We start from the raw sequence: 24,944 nt of genomic DNA, 5'->3' as shown, positions 1-24,944 counted from the left end.
TTGTTGAGTAAAATATCAGAATTAGGAAGGAAACTGTAGTTGATGTGCCTGAATCTGACAGTGAAGTCTCTTTAACGCTGTCTTCATTGTGCGATGTGTCTACTACGGGATGTGTGTGGCTGACAGAGGGACAGGAAGAGATTATGGCAAGTGCCTGTTATACAGTTTCAAATATGCAGTCTCATAGCACCAGGAGGTGATGTTCACACCAACTATGATAGGATTGTGCTTGAGGGTGCCCTGTTTTTTTGTTGTATTACTTTACTTGTAGTTACTTGGTTATTGGCCAGACTATAGTTGTCTTGAATTTATTTTTTAATATCTATACATAGGCAAATCTAACCAGGTCACATTGGGAGTAATTTCTGAGATAATTAAAAATACTAGTGCACTTTGATCAACAAAAAATACATGTACAAAATAAATATAATTCCTAATAATTTTATGTGTTAGGTACACAGATGTTTAGACAGTGATATTTATTATTGTGAAAACTAAGAAACTGATCAGAAAACAGAGACTAGGTTAGTAGAATAAAGCATATCCAAGTAGTGAAATAAGTCATAGCCATTAATAGGTAGATGTAGATGTATATTTACTGACAGAGACAGATAGTTTTTATATATCGTTTGATGAAATGTTATTTACAAAACACCATGGACCTATTTTTTAAAAACTATGTATTTCTTTGCAGTGATACCTGTGTGTGTGTGTGTGTGTGTATGTGTGTGTATTATGTATAAGAATGAGAGAGAGGGAAATAGATCTAAAATATCAATAGTGTTTGTTTCTATGTAAGGAGACAAAGCAGATATTTTTCTTTTTAAATTTATATTTCATTTTTAATATTTCCTTCAGCTACCATGGATTACTTGTGTCATAATAAAAAGCCAGTGAAGTAGACACCAGTTTACACACACACCTGTGCTCACACTTGCCCACAAGAGCATTCCTGAATAGAATTACGCCAAGTAACGATGTGTGAGAGACCTGTAGCAGTGGTATGATACCAGTTCCATTAGAAAGTATTGAGGCTCATTAAAGAAAATACTAGGAAATTTCAAATATACTATCAGCAACTCAAACAACTCAATGTAAGTGTATTACCCAGGTGGCATTATGAATAACCTCATTCCATGTTCAGTTCCTCTGTTTTTCCATACCACCCTCCTTATTCAGTATTCCTGTAGGTCAGTGGTTCCCAACCAGGGCAAGTTTGTGCCCCAGCGGGCATTTGGTGATGTCTGAGAACCTTTTAGGAAGGATGGTGCTGCTACCGCATAGAGCAGATGGTGGAAGCTGCTAATCATTCTGTAATACACAGGATGGCCCGCCGCACACAAATATTATCTGCCCCTAAATATTGACAATGCTGAGGTGAGAAACACCTCTCTAGGAAAAAACCAAAAAACAACTTCAGTGAAGCATACGTGACTTAGATTGGGTGAGAAACACTTTTCAAACTAGAAGACCAAAGGCCAAGCAGGAGGTGTCCTTATCACACGGCCTGCTTCCAGGTTGTCCAATGCTCATATTTTATGCCTTGCAGAGAGCTTTGTTTTTCCATTGGTGGAGGTAGGGATGGGGATATAGCTCAGCAGCAAAGCACCTGCCTGGCAAGTGCAAGGTCCTGAGTTCGATTCCCAGTACCAAAAAAAATAAAATTAAAAAAAATTGATCATTAGGGGAGGTTTGTAGGTGCCTACGTACATAGTTGGGCGACCCAAATGGTGGCTCACTTGTGACAGACAGATTTGAAAAGCAATGACAATAGTGCTATACTTACACGTTCTCCTTTGGGGCCTCTGTCTCCAGGCTTCCCCATGAGGCCCTGAAAAACAGAAGGAAACACCAAAATCACTGCTTGCTGAGAGGGTTCATCAATCTGACCAATCTAAATGTTAGGTGTTTGGATGAAGTTATGCATTAGAACTTTTGTTTTAAATGGTATTTTCCATACCTGAGCACCTGGGAAGCCATCTTTTCCATTTAGTCCCTATAAAGACAAAAAAGATAGTTCTAACTCTTCATCAACAGACGTGGTTAAACACAGCAAAAGGGTAATGTTTCAAGGACAGTTCCTTAGAAGTGCGTCTCCTCAGATCTTGGTGAGTAGTGTGGTAAAGGGGAAAACAAAATCATTACAAGAAGACTGCCCGAGTGCAAATTCTGGCTTTTGCTACTAGTTCCCTTGATCGGGCTTGGGAAGTTTGCCTCAACTGAGTAGTATCAATGTCTTCCAAAGTGAGGACTCCAGTGATGGACTTACAACTATGGATTAAGTAAGATAACATGAAAAACAGCCCAGTGTCAGTAGCCACCAAAAGTTACTTCCTCTACCTCATCTATGATCAGAATTACTTCCGGAGATAAGAAGGGACCCCAGAGAATTACCTGACCGGGGCCTGGCATTTTTATGACCTTCGAACAAATTTTCCAGCATACAGCATAGAGCCATTCTTACTTAGTAAATGGTCTCAGTTGCTGCTGGGGGGAATTGCATAAGATGGCCAGAGCCTGTGCAACTATGAAATAAATTGTCAGCGAGAGAACAACTGTCATTTTTCAGCTGGAAAATATGAAAGGAAAGCCAGACATCTGTAATCATGGTTTGTGAGAGTATTAAGTAGTGTCTTTTTATAAGAGAATGGAAAGTTTCTTGAACTTTAAAAGGCAGTTCTGGAAGTGGTAATAAAGCCTAGCCCTGCTTGGAGATTTGTAAGACTGGGAGAACTATTGGCCAGGAGATGTAAGAAGGGATAGTACTTGGGATCAAGTCAAATACCCAGGGCCCAACAGCAGATGTATTTCTGAGATTTGATTTGAAGAGAAAGATCAAAGTGAGGAATGTGGTGTTTTTGCCTGCAGGCAGTTGCATGGGCATGCTCTCTGAAAAGCCCAAGAGACTTTTATTGTGCTGGAATGGATTTGTGAGGCTGGAATGGCAGACAGCTGCATGATTTTATTGCTGTAAATTACCCTGAAATCTGTCACAGCTGATAACCCAAACACAGTCTCCCAACCTCTCTGAGATATCCTGGGAGTTATCTAGAGGACTTTAACTAAGAACATATTCCCTGAACTGTATGGTTCAAAGAATTTCTTATATCCAGGAACACAAGCAACCAAGGTAAAGCTGAATAAGAAAAGGATGTAAAAGAAACAATTGGCATGAATAAAAGAAGATAAGCATACAAATAAAATTCATGTTTTTGGTAATAATATTGGAAAAGAACCTTATAACCATTTTTTGTCTCTATCAAAGACTATCATGAACATCCTCCTTATATAAAAGTATATATATAAGGTATATATATAAAGTATATAAAAGTATATATACAAAGTATATAAAAGTATTACTTTCTACCCATAGGGAGTCCTGCTTTCAGAGATTTTTATCACTCATATACATTTGCTTCTCTTTCCACAAATCTTACTTACCTGGCTGCACCCTATACTCGGACATAACCAGCTTTTCCTACACCGCACCTGCATCTGCGCAGCTGCTGGTGTATGTTCTAACATAATATGTGACGGCAGAACGCAAGCAGCCCCTCAGCTTTCAGAGGTCATCCTTAGCTAATAGGAATATGGGCTGGGGATTTGGTAAGGGAAGGTGAAGGAGAGGCAGGGAATGAAATGAGTATTTACTGGGCATTTCTTGTGGTCAGGTACTGGAAATTCTCTCACCTGTGGTACTAAACTGACTCATGGAACCCTCTGGGTCTTAACCCAGACCCAGATCTTTTGACTTTCAATTGCATAAGATTTCCATCCTTTTTGTCGCTGACTGTGGGGAGAGAGTACCTAGAGAATACACCAACCCTGAGGCTTCTCAGAGGTGCGGAGCTGAGTTCTGTGCAGCATATTTGCGTTCTGTCTTCCTCCTCTCTAGAGCGCTAACCTTCCCCTCCACACTACAGCAAACAAACCAGAAATGGAGCCACCTGCCGGTGGCGCTGGATTCCTCTTTATTTCCCCTCCTTCGGGGCCCGGTGCAGCCCTGGCAAACAGCGGAACTGGATGAAGGCATGCGGAGCAGAACTAAATACGAACGATTATTAGGATGGCACGCCAGTAATATATATCAGTAGCCAAGGGCGCATTTAGGACACGAGGGGATTGGTACCACTGATTTATGAAAGTGTAAGAACGAGGCCAAGGAGGGAATTTGAGAATATAACTTCTACTTTGGCTTAACACGCAGGTATTACATCTGTGAATCTGGTTTCTTTCTTGCTATGGTTTAGATCTGGAATGTATCCCCAAAGCCCCATGTTAAGAAGTGGAGCTTTTGGAAGGTGATCAATTGGAGGGTGTTGTGATGACCAATGGATTCGTCCCCTGGTGAGTCCAGTGGCTGAGTGTGCTGTTACGAGGTGGCCTGGTTAGAGGAGGGTCACTAGGGGGTGACCTGAAAGGTGGCTCTTCTCCCGGAATTGCCCCTTCTGTCTCGGATTCCTGACTGCCTTGCATGAGCGGTTCTCTCCTGCCGAGCCTCTCTGTCATGCCCTTTCTGCCTGGGGTCTGTGGACCCCGGAGTCTCAGCTTTCCTCCTTCAATTAATGGGCATCAGGCATTGTGTGTTATATTTTAGGATGTGAGCAGGCATTTTATAATTCTGCTCAGAATATTACTCTTAAAAAATAATGTGTCTATTTTCCTGGTATTTAAAAACCTTACCCTTTTAACCACTGTTTAAGGCAAACACAGCGCACAAAGTTCTAAGAAATTGAATAAGAACCCGCACACATGCCCCTCTAAATCTATTTGTAGAACCTGTTCTTTTTCAAAAGTTCTTATTCAAATGTCACAGCTTCTAATGATACAGGGGAAGAGGTAATGCTTCAAACTTTCACAGCAGCAGATTTCAAACAGTAAAAAGTACTTACTGGCTTTCCTGGGGGTCCTTCTGGTCCAGGGAAACCTATATCTCCAACAGGTCCTCTTTCACCCTACGAATATGTCCACAGGAAAATTTAATGGCCAAAGGATGGTTTGAGATTGCATATAAGTACAGCACAGATACAAGGGTTGTGACAGTGACTGACAACTTACCGGTTCCCCTGGGACTCCCGGCGGCCCTGGGGTACCAGGTTTTCCCTGGGAAAGCAAATCAAAGAGGAAGAAAGGTTAGAAGGTAAATTACTGAATGATGCTACATGCATCTCCTCCACTTCCATGAGATCAAAGTGCTACCAGGGCAGTGGCTCTCTGGAGTGGCACCCCTCATGGACAGAGTCTGGGGTACATACTGCAGCCCACAAAGCCCAGCCAGAGTGCAGTGCTCTGAATGTATGTTCCCATGGAGGTGGAGGGGTAGGGCCAGCAGATATTTTTGAAAAGGTTAAGCCAAGGTGTCCACATTGCTGGAAATCCCTCTCGTGCCTTTTTTTCCCTGGTAGCTCTTCTTTACTGTCTGGGGAAGAATGGCATAGATGGTCAAAGAGATCTTCCAAGACGTTGAGTTTCACAAGAGGACTCTTATGTTTATGGTGAGATGGTTGGGAAAACACATTTGACTTGAAAAAGCCTATTTTGTTGAAAGGAGAGGAAAAGAGTGGTTCCCTTTAGTACACTGGGGCATGAAGGACAGCACGTAGGGGAGATCCTGGAGCAGAGACCACAGGGAAGGATGAGGGAGTGATGATCCAGCAGAGGCTGAGGGTAGAGAGCTGCTAAGTGTCCAGACAAGGCTGCTGCAAGGAACCACCTCCCACCCCTTGGACCTCCATGGTTGGGTGCAACAGACCAGAGGGGGATGTGGTATGGGGCAAGACTGACATGAAAAGGAACAGACTTTTTCCACTTGCTGGGCAAAGTCTGGGAGGAGACCTCCTGCAGGTACAGAGCTGGCTAAGTGGTGAAGTTAAACACAGGCGTGAGGCAGCACCCCTGGCTCCCTCAGGAGCTCCTGAAGTCTCTATGGGCCCACACTGGGGGAGATGTGAGAGCTGAGAAGGTCAATGTGCGAGGAGGCCTGGCATGGGACATGGGTGAATGGCGTATTGGTGCCTTGAGATACCAAACAAAGGAACTATGGACACTGATGGAAGGCAGTGACAGTCGCAAAAGTCACGGGGCTCTGGCGGAGCAGGAGGAGAACGTGCTGGCAGAGCCTGTCTGCTACTACCCCTGTACCCATGTGACGCCTTGGGACAAGGGGGGGTCCCTGGGTTCCCTTGAACATACTGGAGAGTTGGTCTGTTCTAGGAAGAGCTGAACTGGCTCTTGGACCTCAGCTGAGTGGGCGTGTGTTGAAGTGTGGAAGCCTCCACCCTACTTCAAATACAACAATCATCTAAATTTTTTATAGTAATAAAACATATATAGCACAAAACCTACCACTTAAATTATTAAGTGTAAGAGTTCAGTGGGTGAATACATTCACTGTCATGTAACCAGTATCATTATCTATTTCTAGAACTACTTAATCATTTTACTTTCTGAGCCACTGTAAGCTAGGTACAGTTATAAAAATAAAGGTGTATTTTTAATTATGTTATATAATGGCAGTTTATAAAAATTGTACCCCTCCCTATTTGTGTCAGTTAGTGATCTCAATTATAAAATATGAAAGCTGCTTTTTATGTAAATTATCAGATGTTAAGTATCCAAATAGATGACAGGCTAGCTCATTTTTCAATCAGGCTACACACCCCCAAATTATCATTGGATCTGAGCATGGTGGTGCATGTCTGTAATCTCAGCACCCATTGAAATTGAGGCAGGAGGATCTCAAGTTTGAGCTCTGCCTGGGAAACCTAGTGATTTAATGAGACCCTACATCAAAATCTGAAAAATGAAAAATGGCTGGAGATGTAGTTCATTGCGAAGGGTCTGGGTTCAATCCCCAGTACTTTGTGTGTGTGTGTGTGTGTGTGTGTGTGTGTGTGTGTTTGTGTGTGTATGTGTTTCAAACATCTCATTTGGATTGCCTTTGGAGACTGTCCCACATATCTGCAATACTTTCACAGGTATACAGTACTTTCTCTTTGAAGAAAGACAATTTGGGGTAACAGCAAAAAGTCATTTATGGCCACACCCTGGTAAATACAGTAGGAAATTCAACTTGATTATATCACATGGAAGAAAAGCAGGATGTAAATTCAGGAGGAAAAGATTACAAAGGTGCTCTGAAGGCAATTCCAGAAGCAGAGTCCCAAACACGTTGCCTTGTATGGAAGTGCAAAGGGGCGAGGGTTGGGGATGGGGTTCACTTTATTGTTGGCTTTCAAGAGGAATCTTTTCAGTAAAACAAAACAAAACCTTCTGAAGTTCTTGCTAAAGACAATAGTTTCGTGTTACTTTTACAGTCATAGAAATATTTATCTTGATCCAGACAGGTTAAGTAAAGGGATGTCATTTTTAATGAAAGATATGCTTATGGATGAGATTTTTACCTTTTGTGATCTGACTTGACAGCTAAGAGAAGTGCAGTAGCTACTGCCCCGTAAGGGATGAGGGTTGGCTGGGGTTTGGGTGCGGCTGGGTGTGCGTAGGTGTCAGTGGGTGGTGATCATGGGGCACTTTCTTATCGCTCTCACATTCCTGTGACTTGAACACCTGGTTTCCACTGACTTTTCTCCACTCCTATCCTGAACCTGCCCTGCAGTGCGCCTGGCAAGAGGATAAATGGCCACTTTTTCATAACGCATGACCACAGAATTTTAATTATAGTATCATGGATAAAGATCAGAATGATCCCCAGGGCTCAGAAAAATGATTTCAACCTTTCCCAAAGCCCTTCCTATTCATTTGGAAAGACCTTGATGAGATTAAAGCATTTGACACCAGAGAGCAACAAAAATGATTGAGGGGACTGCAGGCCAGTTTATGAGGTGACATTAGCCACAGTAATGCTCTCCTAATAGCGCTGGGCTTAGGGGTGGCTCGGGCAGAGTGCAGTGTCACAGAAGCAACTTGAAGCACACGCTCAGGGATGAGAGTTCTGCCTTTTGAAGACTAAGAAGCGGTTCAGAACTGTGCTTGCCTATTAATACGCAGGCAAGGGTAGCTGGCTCCCTCCCACCACCAAAGTGACTTGGAAAGGAAAAATAAAAGACAAAAATAAGAATAAGGTGAAAAGAATAGCGTTTTCTTGAATTAGGAGGGGTGCAGTGGTTTTATTTTTAAACTGTAGGCTCCAGGAACCTAATGTCACTGAGTTATAATGTGCTCCCCAGGCCTTCTTGGTCCTCGGCCAGAGGATTATCATGGAGAGGAAAACAGTCACCTGCAAAAAAAATGTAAAATCATTTGAACTCACCGATATTCCAGCTATTCCTGGGGGACCTGCTGGGCCTCGATCTCCCTGTTGAGATTAAAATAAAAACAGCTACTTGGAATATCTGTAAAACCTTATAAAGCCAATACTCAAATAATTATTTGAATTTAGGAAGCTTTTCTTTGGATCTGATAAAAGTGATCAATCTTAGCTGTCATGAATCTAGAAGCTGCACAGGAAAATAACTGAACGAGTACAACTTTTTCACCCATAGAAAAATAGCACGCATGCCATCTGTGACTCATTTTTAATAAGACTCCATACATATAGGTAAAATTCGTCCATTATTCTTACTTGAAAGATCAATCATACTTGAGTATCTTCTAAAAAGCTTTCATTTAAAAAATATTTTTTTGTATCCTCATTTATATCCTCATTGGATATAATTAGACTGCAAAGATCTAGAACAAAAGGTTCTAGTTCTCCTCATTTGACTAATCAGAATATTCTATTAAGTGTTCTGAAAAACAACTCCTTTTCAAGAGGAAGCATGGTATTTTAGGTAAAGCTGACACTGCTAAAAATACTGATGATTATATATAGGATAATAAAATGGCAATTTTGTTGGGCAGGACCTACATTAAAAAGCTTCATAACTTACATAAAAGAGGACTTGATTGAATGAAGATATATACTGTGTTCTTGGAGGATACAATAGTGCTGTAAAGATGTCACTACCCAAACTAATTTATAAACTTAATGCAATTCTTACAAAACTGCAGTTTGAGCAAAAGATATTAAAGTTCTCTGGAGATAATGAATGAGAGAGGGTAAAAGAAAATAAAGAATAATAGATATCAGCAATATCAATATTAAACATATAAGGCTATAGTAATAGAGATGATGGAAAGGGGCATAAAGTTAAGTAGTGTATCAATGCAGTAAGATTTAAATCTCAGAGATAGTCCAGCATTTGTAATAGGACTTTAATAAAGAAATGGGTACAACATTTTACAAACAGGGCTCATGGTGGGATAACTTCCTTGGAAAAGTTTGATGCCTGTCTATATTCCAGGTAAATGCCATACAGATTAATGTAAGAAATAAACATACAAGAGCTAGAAGAATGCATTAGTGACTATTGATCTTGGTTGAAAATGCAAGCACACTGCATTTGTAGGTAAAAGCAAAATAAGTAATCGTAAAGACATAGTCTTAGATTTAACTGAAAGTTATATTTATAGGATGATTAAATATAAAAATAAAGGGCAAAGACCAGTTCGATAAAGCTCCAAAATATGAGACAAAAATAATACATCAAATTTGTAAAATATAGGTACTGTCAAGAAGAAAAAAAACTAATAGAAAAATATAGCATGATTTCACACGTATCTAAAAACCTTGATCCCAAGGAAGTAGATATGACTAGAATCCATGGAGAGGAAGTTGGTGGAAAGAAGGAGAAAGGTTGGTTAATGGATGAAAAGTTACATTTAGAAATAAGTTCTGGTGTTCTATTGTGCTATATGGCGCCTACAGTTAACAAGAATGTCTTGTACATTTCAAAATGGCCCCAAGTGTGGTTTTTTTTTTAATGTTCTTACTGCAAAGAAATGATAAATGTCTGAAGTTATGATTATTTTTTGGCTAATAGCCCTGATTTTCTCATATACTATATACATGTATGAAAACATCATATGATACCCTTACCATTATTATGTACAATTATTATGGTGTCAATTAAAAAAATCTTGAAAAATGGGCAGAAGATATACACAGGTAATTCTCATCAGTTTTATTCCCCTTTAAACTATGGAACTGTTTAAGTGTACTAGAACTTTCCATTAGTTGGAACCCTTGGCATATTTGATAAAGATTAATGTTAAAAGAACTTGACAAGATGGCTCCCCCAGTGTTCAGGTCACTTCCTTGAATCACTCTTCTCTAAATGATCTTATCTCATTTCTCATAGATTCTTCTGCAACCTCATAAAAAAAAATATCGGCACCCCCTCCAGATTCTCAAGTTCATGCATTCCAACTTTGGATCACCATTTCCCGTCACGACTTGTTCCCTCCAGGACCTTGGACCTCAAGCGCTCTAATCCATTGACGGCACAAAGTTTTCATTATCTTTCGTTCCCTGGATGGCCTCTCTCCATTGCTTGGCTTAAATTCTGCAGCTCCTAGTTATCCTATCTTCCTTGGGTGCACCATGAACTCACTTGTTCCATTCTTGATTCTAGTATTCATTTGTCAAAATCAGAACATATTTAAATCTAACTTCCCTACTGGTCTGTACCTTTACCTGAAAGCCTATGCACGGCTGGAGAAACACACATAGTCTTGACGGCGGGTCTCATTTCAGTTCATGAACACTGATTTCAACAGCGCCTGTGGAGCTGCCTTCTGTCACATTTCTTTGGTTCCTGAACTCTTAATACACACACACTCTCTCTCTCTTTCTCTTTCTCTCCCTCTTTTCCAGCCATTCTCCCTCTCTTTCTCCTTTCTCTTCCCTTTTCATTTCCTCCCTCCCTCTCCCTCTTTCCTTATTTATCTCCTTATCTCTCTTATAGGACTTCCTTCTTAAATCTCTAACCACTTTCCCTACTTCACTCTCAGATGGTGATTTTGCTTCTTCCACCTCTGAGAAAATTTAAGTAATCAGAAAAGAACTTTTGTAGATTCCAAGCAATATATCTTCCCACATATTAGCATCTGTCCTTCTGTATTGTGCTCTCCCCCACTTACCCAGACCTTGCATTTATGCACTAGATCCCCTTTCCTCTTATTTGAAAACATAATTTCAGCAGGTCTCCCCTCTCGTCCTCACCCTCCCTCTTTCTATTGGATTATTCCTTCAGAACGGCATTTCTATAGTCTAAAAAATCCATTCTATAAAACCTGCCCTTACTCTGTCCAGCATCCGTTGTCCCATTTCTTTGCAGCAAAACTCTCTGAGCATTGTTTATGTTGGATTTAAGTCTCTGTACCCCCACCCCATTCTCTCTGAAAATCTGTTCAAGTCCAGCATTTTCTCTTACCAGTACAGTGAGACAGTGATGATTTCTCTGGTCAAGGCCATCCACGACCTGGCCAAATCCAGTGGTCAATACTTCGCCATCCTATTTGACCACCAGTCTGCAGTATCTGATACGAGGCTCTTCTGACTCACTATTCTTTTGGCTTCCTGGACACTTAAGCTTTTATCCTATGTCCTCCGTCACTCCCTAATTTCTCCTTCTTTTGTTGGCTCCTTATCATTCCCTTAGTTTCTTGCTTCCTAGTTTTTGCTTTTCTTCTTGATCTCTTAATGTTGGAGAACTGTACGATTCAGTCCTTCACCCCTTTCTTTTTAAAAAATAATCCATTATCATTTTTTGGTGCTTTTACCCAGTTTCCTGGGTGTAAGACAGCATCTGTACACTTAGAACAGCCATACTTACATCTCCATTGAGACTTCTGTTCCCAAACTATATGCCTTGATATCAACTGTCTGCTGGCTACCTCTGCACTCTTTCATAGATACCTTCAGATTTGGCCTCATGTCCAAAGCAAAAGCTCCTGGTCAACCTCACTTCCTCCAGATAGGTTCTGTTTATGGCCTTCTCCATGTTCAACAATGAGTATCCATCCCATCATGCTATGGTGCTCAGGCCATAAACCTGGGAATATTTCTGGACTCAGCCCCCACATCCTGCTGGCTTCTCTGCTCACACCACTGCCTCCCCTGCAGGTTCTGCCGCTCCACTCAGAAACCACCAGTGGCCTTGCATTTCACTCAGTGAAGGAAAACGTCCTGACGGTGGCTAATGAGCCTCTTTATTAGTGCTTCTCACACTATCTGTGTGGTGAAAGAGCTGTTGATTTATTGGTTTTCTAATGCATCACAAACCAAGATAAATCTACTGATCAAATAGTTGCTAGACAAATTACTGGACAAGTCCTAGCAGTAAGCTCTCAGTCCCTGTACTCCCCTTACCACAGAGCCCATGACAAAGATCTGTAGACTAGCATGGTCCTCTGCTTTTCACAGCGGAACAGTATTTTCTACTCAGTGAGGCTACTCCTTGCTTCTGCCTCTACCTCTGCTACCCGTCCCCTCACTCCTCCCCTGGTCTCCTTGGATCTAGCAGGAAATGTCATGTTTTAGGGCCTTCATATCTGCTATACCCTCTTCCTGGAACTTTTTCTCAGTGCTAACAATTGAAGGGCCTCCTGCATGCTGCATGCCAGGTAAATGCTCTACCAGTGAGTTATATCCCCCAGGCCTGGAACACTCCTCCTTCAAACTTGATGGGACTTGGCTACATTTCCCTCACTTTACTCAGGTCTTTGCTTAGATTTTGCCTTTGTAAACATCCTATTTGAGAATCACAAAACCAAGCCTGGGATTTAGCTCCGTGGCACAGTGCCTGCCCAGCAAGCACAAGGTCATGAGTTCGATTCCTGGTACCAAAAGTAAAAAAAAAATAGAAAAATAAAAATCACAAAACCAACCCTGTCACTCAATCACTCTTGATCCACCTTAACTTGTCCTTTTTCTTTCTTTCCATAGTATCTATCAAGAATATTGTTTGGTTTTTATATTTATTCTTCTAGTTTTTGAACCCCCTTGCTAAAATATAAGTTCCATGTGACCAGAGAATTTTGCCTATTTTGTTCCCTTATGTATCCCCAATCTAAAACAGTTCCTAGCCCAACAGTAGGAAATTAGTAAGTATTTTTGAATGTTACAGTTTAAATCTAAAATGTCCTCCAAAGTCTCATGTACTCAGAGGCAGGGCTTTGGGAAGGCCAGTGGATCACAGGGTGCTGTACTCATCAGGGGATATGCCCAGAGATGAGTTGGAGGTGGATCACCAGGGACGTAATCTGAAAGGATGTATTTGTGTGCCTGGCTCATCCCGTTTCCTGGCCGCCATGGAGTGAGAAGCATTCTTCTACCATGACCTTCCACTGTGCTTTGGGGTGAGCCAACCATGCACTGAAACTTCTGATACCATGAGCGAAATAAACCTCTCCTTTTTTAAGTTGTGGGTGTTGGGTATTTTATCCCAGCAATGAAAAAGTGACTAATACACATGTTGAATGTAGAAACACATTTATACCTTCTGTGCTTACCTTTATGCCTGGAAATCCTTCTAGTCCTGGCAAGCCCATTGCACCCGGCTCTCCCTGTGAAATGGGAACATTAGGAAATGTAGATGCCATAATCAAAAGATTTTAAATACTGATTTGAATAGCAAAGGTATTTTTTTGCCTACCCCTCCAACACCGCCTAACTCTCCCCAGCCACGATTTGGAATTTATCAAATAAATGGTATGCTCTATTTTCAAGCAATGTAATATTACATTTGGAATGTGAAAAGTTTGTGAGTAAAACTTATTCTCAAGAGGTGTATTTTTGATTATTTTCTGGTTAAGAATGTAATCAGAATGAATCCTTCTAGTCAGTGAAAACTCCAATTTCAATAAGAATTAGAATGAAAGGTTGGATTTTAATAAAAGTTTGCCAGTTTGTGAGGTACTTGGTGCTGCTCAAGGGCCAGAGAATAAGGCTCAACTCTGTAAGGATGGGAAAGTGGAGCTGTCAGTGAAGAGCTTGTTATCCTCAGCGTTCCCCGAAGCTGGGCGTGGGAATGACCCCCGGAGCACCTTTAGCTGCTACTTCAAAAGTCATCAAACTAGTGGCTCATTCAAAGGGGATAGATTAGCATTTTCCATTTAAAAAAAGAACTTTTCTATATTCAGTGTTTGATGCCCAGCTAAGGCACCTGTAGGCCTTCAATGAACACATTTGGAGATACTGTGGTAAAAGAGGCTGCTGACTTTGAACAGGGAGGTATTAGGGCTTTCAAATCAAGGCAGAGGTAAAAAAATTGTTTTTAATTAAAAAAATAAAAATAAAAAAGATGTAAAGTGGAGAGTTGTTTGATACTTTCTTATTTATGAGTTAATGTTAATTCCCAATATCCACACTGGGTGTTTTAAACATAATCATATAGAAGGGACAACTGCCAAATTTTATTCTCTGTAAATGCAGTTTTTGCTCACAATTCTAATCTTCAAAAATATTGCCAAGACTCTTTCATTATTGCTTACGATATTTTCCTTATTACAGAAGAAGCCTTCATAAGCAAGCATATGACTTAGTATTTTCTATGCTTTCTGTGCTTTTAAGCCCACTAATATGTAACCTGTCAATCAGGAAAAACAAAAATTTAAAAAAGATGTTCAGATTTCATTCTGCAGAAGGCCCTGGGAGGGTCCTGGGCTGTCACTCTTGGGTCTCTGTTTACATTCTCTACAGTCCTCAGGACACAGAAGATGCCCAGTCAATCACTCTGTATTTGAAAGTAGCTAATAATTAAGTTTTCAATTAAACATCATTGAATTCCAAAGGAAACAGTTTGCTTTAGAAGATGATGCATGCAATTAAGGGTAACTTTCCTCTACAGAGGTTTACTGATGACAGTCTGCAAATGGACTTGGAGGGTCCATTTCTCCTTTGTCCTCGAAAAGTCTTTTCAGTCTTCTACTCTGGTCCTATGATTCTCCCACTCCTGGCTAATTTCTGTGGCATGGGCTATCATTTCTTCATTATCAGACAAATAATCATGGCACAGGCCATGACGGGAGTTACCTGGTGATGCTCTAGGGGACTGTAGTGGATTGACAACTGGTGGTCAATTTATAATCCCCAGTTGAACTGAGTAAGTGTGGTGCTGGGTGTGGGCGGCCCACCTGAGGACTGTTGCCAGCAGCATAAGAGGCAAAACTGCAGAAGGAGAAGGAAGCTGTTGGGAACTGAGAAAGGCTGTTGGGAGCTGGTAGAAGCTGTAAGGAGCTGTTGGTTGTTTTGGAGGAGCTTATCATGCTGGCTTTCCTGATGAACTCGGCTGTTTTCATCCTCTGAGGAGCTTGGGATCTTGTTGGCACTAAGAACAGCTTTGGTTCACTTTTGGGGAGCTCTGGTCCTCACTTGGAGCATCGCTTCCTGGCTCCAGAGGGGAAGAAGGTGCACTGCCAGTGTCCTGGAGAAGATTGTTGCATTAGCTTTCCTGATGGGAATTTAGCCATCTTGATCATCTGAGGAGCTCGGGACTTCACTGTTGCTGAGGATGGCTGTGGTACCTTTCAGGGGAGCTCCCAGTTCTTACTTTGAGCATTGCTTCCTTGCTCCAGTGTAGTTACCTCAGCCTGCTGGCACAGATCCTTCATCCTGCTGGCACAGACTTTCTAGATTCCACCACTGACCTTTGGGCCTTCCCAGTGCAGATCTGTGAGACAGGCCTGCATGAGATGTTGTTGTAGGCTTTGGGCCTACAGTTGGATTTGTGGGAGGCAGTGTTATGGGCTCTATGTCTTCAGCTGAACTCATGCAGGACATCATCTTGGGATCCAGGCCCTTAGCTAGATTCCTTGGTCTATGGTTTGTGGACAGATTTCCTGCACTCTTTTTTTTATCATTCTTTGGGTGACTATTATAAATAATCTTATAAAATATGTGTCCTGTATTATATTGTTTCCCCTTGCAAAATAAGCCCCAAACCATGACAGGGACACAAGAGACTCATTTCAGTTTCTTTCTTTAGGCTAAGCCTGAATGTTGACACAGAATATAATTTCATGATTCCATGTTTCTGTTTTTGGGTTTCCTTCAATACACATCTCTAAAACCAAGGAAACACACTTTAATTAATTTTGACTCATTATCCTTTATTTCTTTCCGGAACTGTGAAGCTTGAGCTCTTCAAATTCTACTCAAGTATGTCTTCATTTCTGATGCCAGCCACTTTCTGGGGCAAGTGTATTACAATTGAGCCTTCATTTTAATACCTAGAAAACTTTCTCACCTTAGTGTGCAAATATTAATGCAAGAACTTAAAAGACTGCTCCAAAAAAGAAGCCTTGGTGTACCTATATGATGGAGGGGTCATTCTGTGTGTTTAGATGAAGTCAAGACTGTGGGAAAATTAAAGCAATAACATAACCTGCCAACAGTAAAAGAATTACAAGTAAAGGGCATGACGACTAGCAAAATGAAACTCTACAGTGCATATCTGGGGTTCAATTTGGGTTCTAACTTCCTCATTGGAATAATTCAGTTGGAAAAACATTGATTTTAAATATCCATTGCCAAATAAAATATTTGCTCTTTAAGGCATTTCTTTTAAAACTAAACGTGAAAGTGATTTTTGGTGGCTGTTCCCGGGCTTTTTTTTTTTTGTTAACTAAACGTGAAAGTGATTTTTGGTGGCTGTTCCCGGGCTTTTTTTTTTTTGTTTGTTTGTTTGTTTTCTCCGGTAACGGGAACCGAACTCACGACCTTGCGCTTGCCAGGCAGGCGCTTTTGCCGCTGAGCTAAATCCCCAGCCCCTGGGCTGTTTTAAAATTCAGAATTTTGCCAACTTGTGCTGAAATAACAGGGCTTCCCTCTTCGCACGTGGTAATGGACAGTGGGTTGAAAGTCTTCATTTTAGGTCTGCACCCAAAGGTTAAAAGGACGTACAAATGGAACACACAGGATGGGACATCTGTGTCATTGAGAAGGACTTGACAGGAAAAAAATGCCAAGGATGAAAGGGAATCTAATTGAATTTGGCAGGCTTTCACAGGGAGGGCCCATGGTTGAGAAAGATGCTGAGAACAATTCTCAGCCTTTGGGCTGCCGGAGGACACGATCTTCCTCGCTGAGCAGTTACTTCCTGCTACTTTCCATCTAGAAAGTGTGTTTATGACAGCACGCATCCCTGCAGAATAACTGCCTAATACGTTCAAAGCAGATAAACAGTCCCTTCCTTTTGTTGTTGGAGAGAGTTGTCTGACAGGTGCAAGAATTCCTTTGCAGTAAGTATCTCTCTTCCACAATCTACTTAAAATCCAATCAATCATCAAAAGACAGCTATTAGAAGAAAGTGCTCCATCTATCAAAGGCTTTATACGTGCCTTCCTGTGTCACAGGGAAATTCTTAAAACACACTGATGGAAAGAGACAAACCTCAAGGGCAGTGACAACATCAGGACTAATGTATCTTAAGAATAACACACTGCTGGCATTTCTTTGCTCGCCTGCTCATTGCCTCAGATGTTAACTGAGGAGCACCTGGAAGGCAGGCCATCTTTGCCGGAAGCCTTTTCTCTAAATGTAAACAATGACCTGTTTTCTTAGGAAGCAACACATACATACCACTGGGCCAGGATCGCCTTTCGGACCCTATAAGAAAAGCACGAAAAGTCCTTTTAAAAATAATGTCTGAAGCAAAATTACAGAATATGAAGCACTTTTGCCAAATTGCTTTAAGACATGTAAGAATATTTGCAAATTTAGCCTTTGCTACAGTTTGGATTTGAAAAATAAGATTCAGAATTCAAAACGATGAGATTTCAGTCATGAAAATGATTGTTTGGACATTGATTCAGGCCTTAGATTTTACAATGAAAAATAATGTCACTATGCTAAATGACAGTTTTTATATTTGGGCTGTGTATTTCTTTTTCAAGTCATAACTGATTTCACTTATCTCCTCCTGCTGTAAAAATTTGGCTATATTTATAATGTGCATTTTTAAATGGATTTAGGAGTTTTTCTCCTTTAGGATGGTTTGGTTAAATTGTGGTTGATGATTAATAGCTGTACTCACAGGGGGACCAGGTGGTCCTGGGTAACTGGGAACACTCATGCCTCCCTTAAAAAAGAAAAGAAGGAAGAACAATGAAAAGATTTATAGCAACCTCTAGCTGGGAAATTATTTTAAATAATTACAAATGTAAATACCTGGATTTTATACAAACTGCTCATGCCATTTCTCTCACTGAATGGTATACCCTTAGGAAAGAAATGAGATGTAGGGTTACATTCTTAAAACCAAAAAATATGGGAATAACACCGTTTGGCAAAATGATAAAAGGCAGAAATGCTATTTTAGAAAAGGAACTTAATAGTACACGCAAAATAACACAGTATTTCTATTTTGAGATTTTCTAAAGCAGAGACAGGGAAAGGAAAAGGAGTTCGAGTCACACATGGAACCACTGTCACTTTCATTTCAGGTTTGACTAATGCTCAGGTCTGGCAGATGAGACACTAATAATGCATTTGAAGAAGAAATAATATTTGCTCATTAAAATTCGGTTTGTGAATTCCCAGTTTCGGCTGTGTACAGTCTGCTGGCCAGCAGGCTCCAATGAGATGGATCTGACAAACATGGGAATAGCGAACAGTTTGACTACTGGAAGGTAATTTTTTCACAGTCTCGTCACACCTATAGGAAAATTAAGGCAATGGGAAGATGACCATGAATCACATCCTGTGTGGATGTTTCTATAAAAACATTCTTTAGAACAGTGGGGAAAAAGAGCTTCCTTAAGAAGCTGAGAAGCAAGTATAAAATGCCGGAGTAATCAACACCTCCAGAGAACTTACTTTGTAGTTTAACAAAAAAATCTTACATTTTACCATTTAGGAAAATTAGTAGATGAAAATTACAGTGATTTTCTACCAGCGAGTGAGTATATTTTAGAATTTGAACTCCAAATACTTTTGTATCTTTGTGCTTCCTTGGAAAGGGAGGAGGTAAATAACAAAGGTGAAGAACTTTAGGAAAACAGAGTGCTAATATGTGTGCAAGGTGTGCGACTATGCATAGAAGCATTCTTGTTTTCAGCCGGTCAGATTCTGCCCTAGGAGATTGGGTGGAAAAGAACCTTGAGTCTGAACCTCAGCTCTGCTGCAGTGTGAGGCAGCGCCACAGGAGGGCAGCCTTGCCTTACAGAGAGGCCTCCCAGATACGGTGCACATCTGTCTCAATCACCAGCATGAATATATCGATGGCTCTTGCACACTTTGTCACTAGGCGCTATATAAATAGCACTTCCTTGCATCTCAGACATCTTGGATGGGAATGAACACAGAGAACACTATCAAAGGGGATCTCTTTTTAAAGCTCTTTTATTTTCTGTGAATGAGGCTGGTTGACATGAAATGATGCTCCCACTGTCCTTGGACAGGATGTGGACAGTCAGGGCACACACTCAGGTCCCCTGAGTCCACAGCAGGGAGCGCAGAGTGTGCAAATCCAAGCACTGCACACGATGGCTGAACCAAAAGGGAATAGGCCAGGTCTCCCTAGAGCTGCGCTGGCTTTGTTTTGCAGGAATGCACTGAACTCAGAAGACTTCTACCTGCTAGAGCAGCTAGAGATATAATAAGCATCTGCAAACACACGGATGTTGTGCTTTAAACCTGTAACAACTCACAGGTGGTCCCGGGGGTCCAGGTTTCCCAGGGGGTCCTTCGCTGCCCTGCAAGAGACACACAGGCCAAAATCAACTGGCTTAGACATTTCTACCCCAGGTTTACAAACCAGATTGTGGTTGCTGAGAGCCATCGCTGACAGCACACGATCTGTCATTCTGTCTCAGCCGTGTCCTCTCAGATGGAATTCCCACTAGCTTCAGAGGCAAGTCTATAACTGAATAATTTCCATAGAGAATAGGGAAAAGAGGCTTGGTGGGCTTAGGCACGCTCCTGGGGGTATTACCAGAAAAATTAGGCCGAGACTATCTAGAATAAGCACATTGTTTTCTTTAAGTGTTGTTGAGATTCTTTTGCTCCTTTGTGCCATTTTGGACAAGGAACTTGGAGCCTGATAAGCGGTGAGAGACATTGAAAGTGGCTCATTCGGACCATTGATTGTTCTCCAATCTGAATAGGCAGGATTATTTAACTCATTTTCTGACCCTACCAAGTTAGATGGGAAGTTAGGTTATCTGTGAAGTCTTCCTGTATGATAATGCTCTACTGCGTCTTCTCATTTCACCATAGCAAGGCATTTTTTCCAATTACTGGCTGCCCCAGGAAACAAGGTCCTGACTGAATTTCTCCTATGACCTTCTAGGGGCAGAATTTCCAGACTAAGTCAGCAAGCCCCAGGGTTACTGGGGTCCCTTTCTCAATGGCCAGCAAAACTCCTGGGACCTCAGCACCTGCTAAAGTGCACATGTTTGCTTCCTGCCCCCGCCTCCCCCAGTTCATAGGACAGATCTTAACCTGCAGGGTGATGCGTTAGGAGGGGGAGTGATTAAGCTTTGGGGAGGTGATTAAGTCACAAAAGTGCCACTTTCCTGATTGGTATCAGTGCCTTTATAAAAGGAGCCCAAGGGAGCTCAGTTGCCCTTGAAGTATGTAAAGATACAGCTAAAAGGTGCCATCTGTGATTAAGAAAGTGGCTCCACTGGGCACCAAAGCTGCCAGCGCCTTGAATTTGGACTTTCCATTTTCTGGAACTATGAGAACAAGAGGTTATTTGTGAGTCAACTAGTTCATAGTGCTGTGTTATAGAAGTCAGAACCAAACCACCCACAAACCCATAGCTGGATGCCTAGGTCTCTGAATCCAGCTTGGACATTTGCTATACATCGCTGATGTCCTAGTTGCCCCTTCCTGAGGAGCATACCTCCACTGGTCAGAACAACTGGAAGACCACATACTCCCAAGTCCACTACAAGATAGTCGCTCTCACATCATTTCTACTGTCAGACTTTGCTTGGTTGTGTGGCCCTCTCAGTAAATGGCGTCATTGTCCCCCAACCAGAGCCCCAAGTCAGATGGTGAGTGAGTTTTCCTCTTTGTACCTTGTCACCCTTTGCTCCCACAGGACCAGGATGTCCAGTTCTTCCTACTAATCCCTGTAAGACAGAAAACTAAGTTTGTTGCAGAAATAACAACTAAATAGCCAAAAGGTATTGGAGGTTGGTTGCGAAAACTTACATATTTGAAGGTCATGTGATCCTAATTAAGTCAGTCCTACAAGCTGGTATTGCTTCCGGCTGATACAGCAGCTGTACCCTGCTGATAAGCCCTTGGAAGGGTGAAATTTGTATTTGTGGTTGCTTTTTTCACCTTGGCTAACCACATTTAATGACCTTAATTGGAACCTTTTGATATATTTAAGAATCTAGCCTTGCTGTTTAAATGGCAATTTACATAACATTATGCCTTCCTAAATGAGCTATAATTTTGGTAGTGATCAACATTTTAAATACTTCAAGACACGGCAGAATTAATGTGCATATTGAGTTATGTGATCTGTATTTTACCAGCAAAAAATAAAATTTAATTTTAATTCTTCTTTAAGAGTAAAGTTGCCTATAATTTTCAGGGCCCCTTTTGCAGCTGTTTATAAGTTAATTTTACTGTACAATTTAAAACCAGGTTTGTTCTATATACTGTGGCAAAGGCATACACGATAAAAATTTAATTACGGCAGATCCATGACTCAAAACATTAAGGACTGTGATTGCCATCCTATTAGTGTGATAAAAATTCTCTCTGTAAAGGAACTTTAAGAAGAGAAGCACGACACTGAATCATAAATTGGGTGGCTAGATTCAGCAAGTAAAAATACATTATCTGGGACAAACTTATACTAAAGAGTTATTTATTTGAAATTCACATTAATGGTGTTCTGTCTTTTATTTGGCATCCTAGAATTGAACTCAAAGAGAATGAGTTTGGGGAAAGAAAAAAGATTCTACAGTATTCTAGGAAAAGTTGATAATCAAAGTCTTAATGACCATGACAGTATATTTGGAGCGTGGTAGAGTCCTTAACTAAAATAGAGCACTTTTAAGCTCATCTATAGGAATAAAAGTACATTAAATCGGATAATCTTTGATCTACTTTTGTTCTGCTAGAAAATAAATTCTCATCTTACTTTTCCTTCAGAATATTTTTTCTAAAGGTTAGCACCGAAAAAGTATAATTAAAAAATGAACTTCACTTTGATATCTCATTTGTATTTCAAACAGTAACTTATTTTCACTGACTGCTTTCTGGTCTGGAAGGATTCTGTGATAGTCTCTGGCATGCTCACCAGCCTTAAATAATTCTAAGTGAAAATATGAGAGGTTGGATGAGCTCCTTTTCTAAGCAACAGCTGAGCAATCTACACAGAAGCACAGAGAATAAAGACAAGGAATATTAATACACCTCCAATCATTCCAGTAGGTATGAGCTATGAGTGGAAGTTCCCTGAATACTTACAGGAGGCCCAGTTGGGCCTGAGGCACCAGGAATGCCTGGAATTCCTTGAAGACCCTAGAAGAAATAGGTCTCATCATGAAATCATCTATAGAGAACAAAGCATTTAGTTAATCCAGTATTGGTGTTATTGAAAAACATAATGACATACACATATATTTTAGATAACTAAGAAATATGAGGTATGCCATGTATACATATTTATTTCCAAACAGTAAGGATGATGAGCTAAGATGTCATTCCATGGAATCTATCTGCTGATTCATAGAGCATTTCAGTTCTTACAGAGCCACCCCTTCAGCCTAAGCATTGCTGTGAATCCCATCCTGCTACAGCGCAGAAACACAAATTTCAGATTGGCAGAACACCATCAGAGAAATATATGATTACATGAGAGCTTCACTGAGATAGGAGAAAAGTGAAATATGTTCTATCATACATATCTAGTTTAGCCAATCAGTTTGTTATAAGAAGAAATTTGGCTCACTGGTGAATTTAAGTTTACTATCCTTTTATGGTTTAAGCATTAAAAAAGCTACTTTCCTCCTTGGGTTTGCAGAATAATGCTAATTATACTGGGTAGGATTTAAATTGCTGATACATTTATACGTCAAGGTGCAAGATTAACCGTTGCCTTGTATAATTTTGTTGTGTTATGAAGTACACCACCAACACTATATTAAGAGATTACATAAAAATCTATAATAGGAAACATCTTGCAACTACTAAAGTTATTCTTTAGAAAACTATTGCATAATATGGAAAAATAAAAGCCACACAATGTTAAATAGCATAGGGTCAAAAAATTTTTTTACTTTAAATTTTTTTTTAATTTTAAAGAGAATAAAAAAATAAAATAGCAACAACATAGACAAAAACAAAACAAAGCAAAAACAATAAAATTACAGGGTTTCAAAACAAGATGATAGGGATTAATAGTGGTTGTTACATTACATATTGTTACCTTCAATGAATTTGCTCAGATTACCAGATGCAAGAATGCAAGATGGATCAAACCATTAAAAAGAATAAAGAATAATTTAAAAAAAGTTAGAAATGATACAGAGCTTCACTAGACAAGATGGTAGGAATTCACCAATGGTTGTTCTATTGTATATTGTTGTCTTCAAATTAGTTGTTCAGATTACCAGATAGAAGCATGCAAAATTGGTCCAAAAATTTAAGCATTAACTGTTCCTTTCAATAAACCATTAGACATCAGCAATACTAGTGTAAGTACCCAAAAGAGTACATAAAACCCAAAATGTACAATAGATATTGTGAAAGGGCCAAAATTTTTAAACAATTATGAAAACATTTCCTATAAGGAATGATAGGAATGATACACAGAGTTTTACTATTTCATCATGGCAAATGGATAAATATTTTATCCAGAAACTTTTTTCAGGTGTGTTCCAGAATTCCAGATTCACAGACTTTTTACAAAAGCAACGCAGCCCACCTTCTGAGTATTAATTAGCATTTCCAGTGCTGCCTGCAACAGTGCTTTCTAGTAACTACACAAATATTTCTATAGCAAAACGTGGTATTATGATACAGTGAGAAAAACAGACCAGCTCCATGTGAGGTCAGGTCGGATTTTGCTGCCAGATGGATTTGCTACAAACTTGGGGAAAACTTCCAGGTTTTTTTTTTTGTTTTTTTTTGAGTCCTTCTGGGCTTTGTAATTGTGGATCACTACGTTCTTTTTACCAGCACTTCCTCCTGGGCAGTAGGAGTAGAGGTAACTTATCATTTCATGCTTTTTGTATATTTCCCAAATTTTCTACAACAAACTTAGATCACTTCTATAATAGAAAAAACTATAAGGCCCTTTTGTCATTTTAGATAGATGTGTGGTGCCAAGTTCAGGAACGAAGGGCTCAGTGGCAGAGCGCCAGCACATGCAAAGTTCAACAGAAGGTTCTACCATCTATATCAAATGGTTCTACTGCTTCAAGCTTTAATTTCCTTTGCTGAGTATTCTGTCTACACAGCTGACATACTTTGTTTCATGTTTCCTTCTCCCTTTATTGTTATGAAATGTGAATTTATATATACAGAGCCTGCCCAAAAAATGTACATACACTTCGGGAAAGGAATAGTAGTAGGATGTTTTTTCAACAGATGGTGTTACCCTCATATGCAGAAAATCTACTACATTGCTGGCCATTAGAGAAGAACTTGAAAATGCATGTGCAGAAATCTCAAGGATCTCAAGCAGCAGCTCATTGTACTAATAAATGTCTGGATGCTAATGACCACCACTTTGAGAACCTCTTGTAATTACAGAGGCAAAAGGTAAGTTGTATTAATCTCATGATGTCTCAACAAATTTAGTATTAAAATATTTATGCAAGTTTTTCTTTTCCTGAAGTGTACATGCATTTTTTTGGGCAGACTCTGTATAACTATTTGATAAAGTGATCATGGTGAAATAACTGCATATTTACTTCTCTTTTTTATTTTATTTTATTTATTTATTTTTTTGTTTTTTTTTCCTGGTACCGGGAACCGAACTCACGACCTTGCGCTTGCCAGGCAGGCGCTGTGCCGCTGAGCTAAATCCCCAGCCCCTCTCTTTTATTTTTTTTTTATTTTTTATTTTTTTTTATTTTAAGGATAAAAGGAGGGAAACATTAACAGACATACAACATTTTACAACATA

The 24,944-nt window shown here is 40.2% G+C and overlaps 1 protein-coding gene across 1 annotated transcript in view; it reads right to left on the bottom strand.

Moving 5' to 3' along the window:
- The window catches only part of Col19a1 (collagen, type XIX, alpha 1), a 304,391-nt gene that overhangs the window by 21,987 nt on the left and 257,460 nt on the right, over nucleotides 1-24,944 (bottom strand). The window contains exons 33-44 of the mRNA XM_013504411.1: nucleotides 22,280-22,333; nucleotides 20,869-20,922; nucleotides 19,492-19,536; nucleotides 18,011-18,061; nucleotides 17,877-17,921; nucleotides 17,423-17,449; nucleotides 13,354-13,407; nucleotides 8,270-8,314; nucleotides 5,059-5,103; nucleotides 4,893-4,955; nucleotides 1,961-1,996; nucleotides 1,787-1,831 (exon numbers count right to left, since the gene is read on the bottom strand). Of these exons, the coding sequence (XP_013359865.1) occupies nucleotides 1,787-1,831; nucleotides 1,961-1,996; nucleotides 4,893-4,955; nucleotides 5,059-5,103; nucleotides 8,270-8,314; nucleotides 13,354-13,407; nucleotides 17,423-17,449; nucleotides 17,877-17,921; nucleotides 18,011-18,061; nucleotides 19,492-19,536; nucleotides 20,869-20,922; nucleotides 22,280-22,333 (564 nt within the window). The remainder of the gene's footprint in view (nucleotides 1-1,786; nucleotides 1,832-1,960; nucleotides 1,997-4,892; nucleotides 4,956-5,058; nucleotides 5,104-8,269; nucleotides 8,315-13,353; nucleotides 13,408-17,422; nucleotides 17,450-17,876; nucleotides 17,922-18,010; nucleotides 18,062-19,491; nucleotides 19,537-20,868; nucleotides 20,923-22,279; nucleotides 22,334-24,944) is intronic.

Source organism: Chinchilla lanigera, unplaced genomic scaffold (assembly GCF_000276665.1).
Source record: "Chinchilla lanigera isolate Chin_1 unplaced genomic scaffold, ChiLan1.0 scaffold00087, whole genome shotgun sequence".
NCBI classification, from domain to species: domain Eukaryota; kingdom Metazoa; phylum Chordata; class Mammalia; order Rodentia; family Chinchillidae; genus Chinchilla; species Chinchilla lanigera.
This window is presented reverse-complemented; position numbering and strand designations above follow the sequence as displayed.